The sequence below is a fragment of the Adiantum capillus-veneris genome, chromosome 21, assembly GCF_014529385.1.
Source record: "Adiantum capillus-veneris isolate H3 chromosome 21, ASM1452938v2, whole genome shotgun sequence".
Taxonomy (NCBI): Eukaryota; Viridiplantae; Streptophyta; class Polypodiopsida; order Polypodiales; family Pteridaceae; genus Adiantum; species Adiantum capillus-veneris.
Window position 1 is genome coordinate 21,037,501 of NC_140951.1, and position 9,221 is coordinate 21,046,721.

A 9,221-nucleotide genomic window follows, 5' to 3' on the forward strand; every position below is an offset into this window, starting at 1 on the left:
ATCAGACTTGGAGACTTCTCTGTTCAGAGTCAGCAAGATTCCAATGTCAAGAATGTCATGAAGAATCTGACAAAGCGTTATTGTAGTAAGTGGGTTGGCAGAGGAAGATCTGATCTTAAACAGAGTGTTGAATATGGAGTGGATGAGATCAATGTTGACATAAAGAGGTTTCAGAATGAACAAGACAAAGGAGTTGCAAAAAACATGATTAAAGACGTGGATTCAGATTGTTGGCAGAAGTGTTGAAATTGCAGATGCAGTTGCAGTAGCAGCTCTGATGTTGAAATTCCAAAATTCACTACAGTCCAGAATTCAGTTTTTGCTGAACCTGAATAGGTGGTAGAGTCAGTTGTTGATGTAGTTCAAAGTGTGAGTAGAATACGAACTGCATTGAAGCATTGACATCCAGTTTTTCTGGAAGTTGATTCAATAGAATACTTTGTTGCAAGGACGAAGTGATCCGACGGAGACATACCAGGCAAAAGACCGGATGTACTACCTGGAGACACAAAGCCTGCAAGAAGCAGAATCTTTGACAGTTTATGGAGGAATCTTTTGGTGAACCAATGCCAACTGATATCATTACGTTTTTTCCATCTATTTTATTCTCATATCTTTGTAATCTTATGACTCCAATCTTTGTAATACTCTACCATGTTATAAGGCATTTGACTCTGATCAAGGGATATGTGGGATCGAGTCGGATTTCTGAGAAATTCACCACGGGGCTGTACCATGTGTTGACAGACGCTATAGGTTGGTCAATCAGATAGTCAGATTTTTTGGTCAATCAAATTGGTTGGTCACTCATATTTGTTAGTCATTCAGTCAGATTTGTAGTCAATCAGATTATTCTAGTCAGTCGGATTTGTAGTGACTCAGATGTTGGTCAGTCGGATTTTGGTCAATCAGATGTTGGTCAGTCGGATTTTGGTTAATCAGATTTTGTTAGGCTTAGTCAGATTCTGTTACGAAGCTATAAATTGTAATGTTGTTGGGCAGTTTTAGGACAAGCAATACACAAGTCAGTTGTACGAGTCTCTCTCTCTTTTTCTTGCTCTCTCTGAATCTTTCAAGCATGCAGTTTTCTCTGTTTTTCCCTGTTGAGGGTGTATGCCCCCAACATGTTGCAACAAAACTCAGTGCGAGTACAACTTTCTGACATAAAAAGCAACCAAGACAAAATCATGAGTCTCTTGGAGATGTCTCTTCTTGAGAACAAACCTGACAAGGATAGCATTGATTTAAAAGGCATTGTGTTTGAATTGCGAAGCACCAGAAAAAAAATTGACTGCCGCAGCAATACAACATAATACAAGTGTATCTGAAGTCAGGTCTATCACAAACAAACTCAATGCATTGGTGTCGACCCATTGGCCCAAGAAGGGGCTTAATGTGACTGGAGATATTCCATCGAGTTCAAAGCAGGGGGGCCCTCACAGGAAGTGAATAATGTAGTGGATGATAATACTCACGTCTTACTCATTTATAGGCTTTGTGGATCTACATGCTCTTCTCTCTCATTTATAGGCTATTATGGAGATCTACGTTTTAGGGGTCTATCTTATGTATGTAGTGGATGGACGATGAGCTCTCTTTTCTAAGTGTTTTTTCCATTATGTCTCTTGAGTCACACACCCTCTCTCTCTCTCTCTCTCTCTCTCTCTCTCTCTCTCTCTCTCTCTCTCTCTCTCTCTCTCTCTCTCTCTCTCTCTCTCTCTAAAATTGTGGCCATAACATGTTCAAAGAAGTGATCTCCAAAGTTGTGTTATGCACAACTCTCTCTCTTCCTATTAGATCCTCTCTCTCTCTCCTCTCTCTCTTCTCTCTCTCTCTCTCTCTCTCTCTCTCTCTCTCTCTCTCTCTCTCTCTCTCTCTCTCTCTCTCTCTCTTCTCTCTCATTCTCATAGTTTCCATATATGAAACGTTAAAGATGGAGATAGAGAGAAGATCCACTCTCTCCTTAATTATCCACATTTAAGATTACTTATAAGAGTTCTTTTTGGGACAGATGGCTGTTGGTCCGAAGGTGTTGTCTCCTGGACATGCAAGATGTAGTAGGATCTGTCAAACCTCTCGAGCTACGCGACATGAGGCAGCAAGAGAGAGAGTTCGACACTCTCTAGGGGGGATTAATGTAGCTCGCTTGGAAGATTGCTAGTAGTTGATAAATATAGATCAATGCAATAATTTCTCTCAGGGAAGGGTTGGAATGGATGTAGATAATGATCCAATGCTTCTGCAAAATCGAGAGGAGATTGAAGTGAGAAGCAATTTGGAAGCCAGTAATGGAGATGTTCATGGGGAGCCCATAGTTGTCTCTAGAGAGGGAGATTACTCCAAAGTTGAAAGGCATTGCCTATCCATCACCTACATATATCCTAAAAACACACCCTTGATGCATAACTCTATGTTGTCACTTTTTCACAAAAAGTCTATACTTCACAACATAGGTAGCTTGGATTTTTCATGTTCCCTTTGTGGTGCTTTTGCTTGGAAGATAGAAGCAAATACCATTCGCACATTTGTGGGGAAGATTTGTTGCAACTCAGGGAGTGTTTCTTTGCCACCATTATGTGAACCTCCTTTAGAATTAAGAGAATTAATGCACGGAGGTAATACTAGAAGCAAGAAATTCCTAAAACATATTAGAGCATACAACGAGCTCATATAGATGAATCTCTCTGTCAAAGAAAAGGAATCTATACCTTCAAAGTGCATGGATCTATCTATCATAAAATTGGTCCACTGATGCCTGAAGGACAGCCAGATCAAATCCCTCGCTTTGGTCAATTGTATTTTTTTGACACTGAGAATGAGTTGCAAAATAGGATGCACCATGTTTCTAAACTCAAGCCAGATGTCTTGGAAATCTTGCAATCAATGATGCACCGCGTAAATCCTTATGTTCAAGCTTTCAGGTAGTTTGCATCAGTGGTTCAAACTTCCAATATTCCTGACATAAGGATGGTCATCACTGACAAACGTAAAAATGGCTGGCAGTACCTTGCTCCAAAAGGTGCAAAAGTTGCTGCAATCATGCCTGGTCAAGGCGATGAGAGCAACATTTTCCATCGTGATATTGCGTTGAATCTTTCTGGTGGTGGTCTAAAAAGAATCTCAAATTACCACAGGTCGTACATGCCTCTCTTATATGTGTTGCTATTTCCAAGTGGTGAAGAAGGTTGGAATCCCTACATACAGGCATTAGACAGGCCACGAGAAAACAGAGAGCAAGGGGGAAGGAATACAAGGTATATTTCTACAATGGATTTCTACAAGTATAGATTGCAAATCGGGGATGACACGACACTATGTCTTCTACGTGGTGGTAGGCAATTGCAACAATATATTGTTGATGCATACAGTTGTATGGAGGAGTTGAGGCTTTTATGGGTTCACAATCATCAGAGTGATCTACGCAGTGAGGTGTATCAAGGTTTGGCTGACATGATCGGAGCAAGAGATGGAACAAGGGGTGACAGAGAACCCATATTGGGTGCTAATGTTGGCAGGAGGGTGGTATTGCCTTCATCATATGTTGGTAGTCCACGCTATATGCAGGTCAACTCTATCAGGATGCCATGGCAATTGTACGCAAAAGAGGGAAGCCTGATCTCTTCATAACATTCACATGCAATCCTGGATGGAAGGAGACAGAGGACCCATTATTGCTTGGACAAATGTCCAACGATCAGCGTGACCTTATTGCACGTGTTTTCTACCATAAGTTCAAGGATTTGATGGGCTTGCTGATTAAGGGGGAGATTTTTGGTAAGGTCATTGGACATATTTTTGTGATTGAGTTCCAAAAGAGAGGCCTTCGTCATGCCCACATTCTATTGATACTTTCTCCCGAGCACAAACCAACAGAGACATCCCATTATGATAAGATGGTGTGTGCGGAGCTTCCTAATAAGGTGATGTTTCCACAATTGTATGGCATTATCAGCCGGTGTAATGTGCATGGTCCATGTGGAAACGTGAATAAAAATGCTCCATGTATGGTAGAGGGAAAGTGCAGGTTTAAATACCCTCAAGGCTTCAATGGATCGACTAATGTGGATAGGGAAGGATACCCAACATACATGAGAAGGGATGATGGAAATCACACTGTTTATAAGAATAAGAAAATGAATAATAAATGGATTGTTCCATACAATCCATTTTTGTCAGTAAGGTACAATGCGTATTTCAATGTGGAGATTTGCTCCACTATATCCGCTGTGAAATATCTCTACAAGTATGTGTATAAGGGACATGACAGGGCGAATATTTCTCTACAAGACACTGAAGGGATTTTAGATGAAGTTACAAACTATCTTAATGCACGATATGTATTAACATATGAGCTATCTGGTGGATATTTGGGTTTGACTTTCATCAAGAGAAACCTGACATACAACGCCTCCATGTTCATTTACCTCATCAAAATCAAGTCTTCTTTAATGATAGAGCAACTATACAGAGTGTGGTGGAGAGTGAGGCCAACAGAAAGACTACGCTCACTGAGTGGTTTGTTGCAAATCAAAGATATCCAGAGGCCAATGATTTGTTGTACATAGACTTCCCAACAAAGTGGGTTTGGAAGTCAGCAAGCATTAGGCAAAATTTGGACTCACAAAGGGGTCCTTTAAGGAGTTTGAATTTACCTCTCTCTACCAAAACGGGCGCATGGATAAATTTTTGCAAACAAACTCCAAAGTTGGCAGAGGTTTGACAGTTAGAATGTCCTCTTCAAGCTCTATCTACTGATATATAGCACGCCATGAGATTCCTCATATTTATCAGTAGATAGAGATTGAAGAGGACATTCTAACTGTCAAACCTCCGCCATGAGATTCCTCATATTTATCAGTAGATAGAGATTGAAGAGGACATTCTAACTGTCAAACCTCCGCCAACTTTGGAGTTTGTTTGCAAAAATTTATCCATGCGCCCGTTTTGGTAGAGAGAGGTAAAGTAAAACTCCTTAAAGGGCCCCTTTGTGAGTCCAAATTCTGCCTAATCCAGAACATGGACTCCAAGGCAGAAAGGAGACGTGATTGGAAGAATGTACAACGTCGTTCCCACTGCTGGAGAGTTGTACTATTTGCGCATGTTACTCAACAAGTGTAAAGGATGTAGGTCTTTTGAGGATATTCGGACCTTCAATGGACGAGTATATGAAACATTTAAAGAAGCATGCAATGCACGGGGATTATTGCAAGTTGATGATGAATGGTTTCTTTGTTTAGAAGAAGCTTCATTTCAACAAGCAGGAAAACAATTATGGCCACTATTTATAGTTATTTTCATTTTTTGTGAGCCGATATGTCCTGGTGCATTATGGAATCACTTCTGTAAGGAGATTTTCAAGGACCACGTATATCATATGAGAACTTGCACAACCAATAATAGCATATGTGAACACATGGCACAAAACCAAGCATTGTCGAACTTAGAGACAATGCTTCAACAGTATGGAAAGAGGCTCTCAGATTACTCTGGAATGCCCCAGGTGGATCGCACATTGCAAGTAATGAGTGATCATGGAGTGCTTGTTGAAGAGTTAATGTATAATGTAGAGGAACAAAGAGGCATGTCTACTCGAATGGAATCATCTTTGAATGTTGGACAAAGGGAAGCTTACAATCGGGTTTTACAAGCCATTGACATGAATAGTGGGACTCTGTTCTTCTTGGATGGGCCAGTGGAACAGAAGACCTATCTTTTAATGCCTTGCTCTCTCGCATACGCGGAAGAGAGCAAAGTTGCTTTTTGGCATGCGCATTGGCTGGTATTGCGGCCCAATTCTCGGCAATGGAAGGACCGCACACTCTAGATTTAAGATCCCTATTGATATAATTCTGACTCAACATGCAATATTAAAGTAAATAGCCAGCTTGCTAAGCTGTTGCGAATGGCTTCATTGATCATATGGGATGAAGCTCCCATGACTCATAGACATGCTTTTGAGGCTCTTGACAAGACACTAAGAGATGTCATGCATAATAACATGTTGTTTGGCAGAAAGGTTTTCCTCCTTGGTGGTGATTTTAGACAGATCTTGCATGTTGTACATAGAGGAGGAAGGACAGACATTGTTGATGCATCTTTGTGCCGCTTATACATTTGGTGTTGTACAGAAGTTCTGCGTCTAACAGAGAACATGCGAGTGGTCAATTGTTGCAATAATGTTAGAGAAAGAGAATTTGTGCAATGAACACTTGATATTGGCAATGGCAATGTTTGTGATGGGGAGGTACATGGTAATGTAGCTTTGCCAACCTGCATGGTGCTACCACAAAATAGTTTGCAAGGACTTATTGATTGCATATATGGAGATCTTGAAACACTCTCTTGCCATGCAACCTTTTTCAAGGACAGGGCAATCTTAGCACCTCGCAACAAGGATGTGGATGCTATAAACAATTTGGTATTGCAAACATTTCCTAGTACTTATAGGAATATGTCGATGCAGACTTAGTGTGTGAATCAGATTGTGATAACATTTTATTCACAACTGAGTTCTTAAATAGTTTAGATCTTGGAGGAGGTTTTCCACCGCATGTTTTGAATTTGAAACAAAATGCTCCAGTTATGTTGCTCCGCAATTTGGATCCAAGAAGTGGTCTTTGTAATGGGACACGCTTGATTTGTAAGCAATTCCACAGCAAAGTGATTGAAGCAAAAATCATTACAAGGTCACATGTAGGAAATGCTATGTTCATCCCAAGGATTGATTTTCTCATGGGAGCTAGAGAAGGCCTCCCTTTTGAGTTGAAACATCGACAATTTTCCTTGAGATGTGCTTTTGGGATGACAATCAACAAGGCGTAAGGCCAAAAATTGGGAGTGCTTGGATTGTATCTCCTGACACCTGTTTTCACCCATGGTCAATTGTATGTGGCAATGTCTCGCGTGAGATCGTCTTCTGCCATCAAGGTTGTGATTGGTGATGGTCACACCACAACTGTGAGGAAAGGGGGAGACCAAAGGACATACACTTCTAACATTGTCTACAAGGAAGTGTTGCAATTGACCTCATTATGAAATGAAATGCAAGTGTAAAGACCCATTCAGCCTTCCAAGATTTGAATTATACAATAGCTTTGTAGATATAATTTATAAGTTCACCCATCTCATTTATAACCTTTGTAAACCTACATTTATGGTCTACCAATTTGCTCATGAATTTGAGAGAGGTGTCTTCTTTGGATATTACATTTTGAGGCCTTATATAGTGATATGATAGAGAATCTCCATAATTGTGATATGTACTCTCTCTCTCTCTCTCTCTCTCTCTCTCTTCTCTCTCTCTCTCTCTCTCTCTCTCTCTCAAAATACATAGCACCAATCTTTGACCTTCATTTAGTTTTTTTTATGAATGAAGATGGATCCTAACGCCTCCGTGACCTACACTCTAGAAAGGCGGCCTCGGCACATCCAAGGTAAAAGATTCTATTCTCTCTCTCTCTCTCTCTCTCTCTCTCTCTCTCTCTCTCTCTCTCTCTCTCTCTCTCTCTCTCAAGAATTTGAAACTCACAATCACCAACTATGTTTTAGATCCACTACTATGGAGGGGCCCTATCAGAGCCATGGAGGTTATTCATCTGCTCGAGGTTTTGGATGTAGTAAGGTAACAATGTTGATGTAGTAAAGTAATCATGTTTTATTTTGTCTCGATTTTGTTTACACATAGATTTTTGATTGGGTATAGATTACAAACTTATCCACATTTCTTGCTGGTGGGATTTTTTGAGGCCTCATATGATCCAAGTTTGCTCTGCTACATCCAAGTTTCTATCCAGAGAGGATTCAGAGCACATATCACCATTGCAGAGCTACGAAGAACCCTCCCAATGAATGTTGTGTTTTCTCAATGTCTAACCCATGGTAGTTGGTCCCTACGCATTTTTGTTCTGGGATCTATCCCCCAAGTGATTGGTCGATGTGTTTTACATTGTGGACCATGGGTGGTTCAATACCGTGGTAGAGCATGTCGTAGGCCGCACTTTAGGATGTAGAAAGCTTGCATGTACTACGCATAGATATTATTTTGGACATTTTGACATTTTGATTGCGTATTTAGAGACCTTCAACAATATCTTGCCATGCAAACTTTTCAAGGATGCTATAAATAATTTTGTATAGCAACAATTTGGAATATATCAATGCATACTTAGTGTGTAAATCACATTGTGATAGCATTGTATGAATTGCACTTGAAACATAATGCTGCAGTTATATAGCTCTGCAATTTAAACCCAAACAAGAAGTGGTCTTTGTAATGCTATATTTTTGGACATAATTCATTGCATAAAGGATTGAACAAAATCTTTTCAAATGTTCATTTCCAAAATATATGAAAGTTCTTTTACATGGGTCATACTGCCATCGAGGGCGCAATCGTAAAGTCATAACTCTCTAAATTTTTTGTGATGAAGAAAAATAAAATAAAAGTTGAAGAACTATTACAGTAGCTGGGACTGTGTGGGGTAGCTGAAAAAATGACCTGTAGGACCAAACCGTTACAAACTGGTGAAATGGAGATATAGATAGGGAGGAGGGGGGTGGGGGGGGGGGGGGGGGGGAGAAATTGACAAATAAGAGCAAAAAGGTAATGCAAGGAACGGAGAAGAGGGGGGGGGGGGGGGGTTTATAAAAGTAGAGAGAGTGAGAGGGGAAGAGAGAGGAGAGAGAGAGAGAGAGAGAGAGAGAGAGAGAGAGAGTGAGTACTCACCATCAACTGAAATTGTCAAGATTTGTAGGCTTTTTCACCATCAACTTTATAAGAAAAGGGGATTTAAAGATATCAAGGTGGGATTACACTAAATCTATGGCAAGGAGGGAGAGAGAGAGAGTGCTTTTCTTCATCTGCTTTCATGAAAATTTTCAAGAGCAAGGGGTTTGAGGGTAAGACGGGCCATGCCGCCGCCGAAGCCGGCGCCGTTTTACCTAGTCTTGCTAATAGAGCACCCAAATCGTGGAGCTGGTTTTGTGTGGAATGTCAAGCAGTGCAAGTCAAAGGAGTGCCCTTTCAATTTTCCAATTGAAAGGAGAGACACTTTCTATTTTGAACAAAATAGAAAGCCAGTTAGCTGCCCCCAATAAAAAATCTCCCCCCCCTCAACTACCGTACTCTCTCTCTCTCTCTTCTCTCTCTCTCTCTCTCTCTCTCTCTCTCTCTCTCTCTCTCTCTCTCCTCTCTCTCTCTCTCTCTCTCTCTCTCTCTCTCT

At 40.7% G+C, this 9,221-nt stretch overlaps 2 protein-coding genes and 1 pseudogene across 2 annotated transcripts; all 3 read left to right on the top strand.

Moving 5' to 3' along the window:
* LOC147430634 (uncharacterized) overlaps positions 1-343 on the top strand; it is a 553-nt pseudogene extending 210 nt beyond the window's left edge.
* Positions 344-2,967: 2,624 nt separating this feature from the next.
* On the top strand, positions 2,968-4,565 carry LOC147430635 (uncharacterized). The gene is made up of 3 exons (XM_086493563.1): positions 2,968-3,254; positions 3,369-3,564; positions 3,654-4,565. The coding sequence occupies exons 1-3, from the start codon at positions 2,968-2,970 to the stop codon at positions 4,563-4,565; spliced, it is 1,395 nt and encodes a 464-aa protein (XP_086349689.1).
* An 848-nt stretch (positions 4,566-5,413) lies between these two features.
* LOC147430636 (uncharacterized) lies at positions 5,414-6,205 on the top strand. The gene is made up of 2 exons (XM_086493564.1): positions 5,414-5,779; positions 5,885-6,205. The coding sequence occupies exons 1-2, from the start codon at positions 5,414-5,416 to the stop codon at positions 6,203-6,205; spliced, it is 687 nt and encodes a 228-aa protein (XP_086349690.1).
* Positions 6,206-9,221: the final 3,016 nt, after the last annotated feature.

Excerpts from the sequence above, each read along its gene's own strand:
- LOC147430635 (XM_086493563.1), top strand. The coding sequence starts at position 2,968 with ATGGTCATCACTGACAAACGTAAAAATGGCTGGCAGTACCTTGCTCCA. Across the intron at positions 3,255-3,368 it reads CAAGGGGGAAGGAATACAAG|TTGTATGGAGGAGTTGAGGC; the intron begins GTATATTTCTAC and ends TGATGCATACAG. Across the intron at positions 3,565-3,653 it reads GTAGTCCACGCTATATGCAG|GAGACAGAGGACCCATTATT; the intron begins GTCAACTCTATC and ends CCTGGATGGAAG.
- LOC147430636 (XM_086493564.1), top strand. The coding sequence starts at position 5,414 with ATGGCACAAAACCAAGCATTGTCGAACTTAGAGACAATGCTTCAACAG. Across the intron at positions 5,780-5,884 it reads TTTGGCATGCGCATTGGCTG|CTTGCTAAGCTGTTGCGAAT; the intron begins GTATTGCGGCCC and ends GTAAATAGCCAG.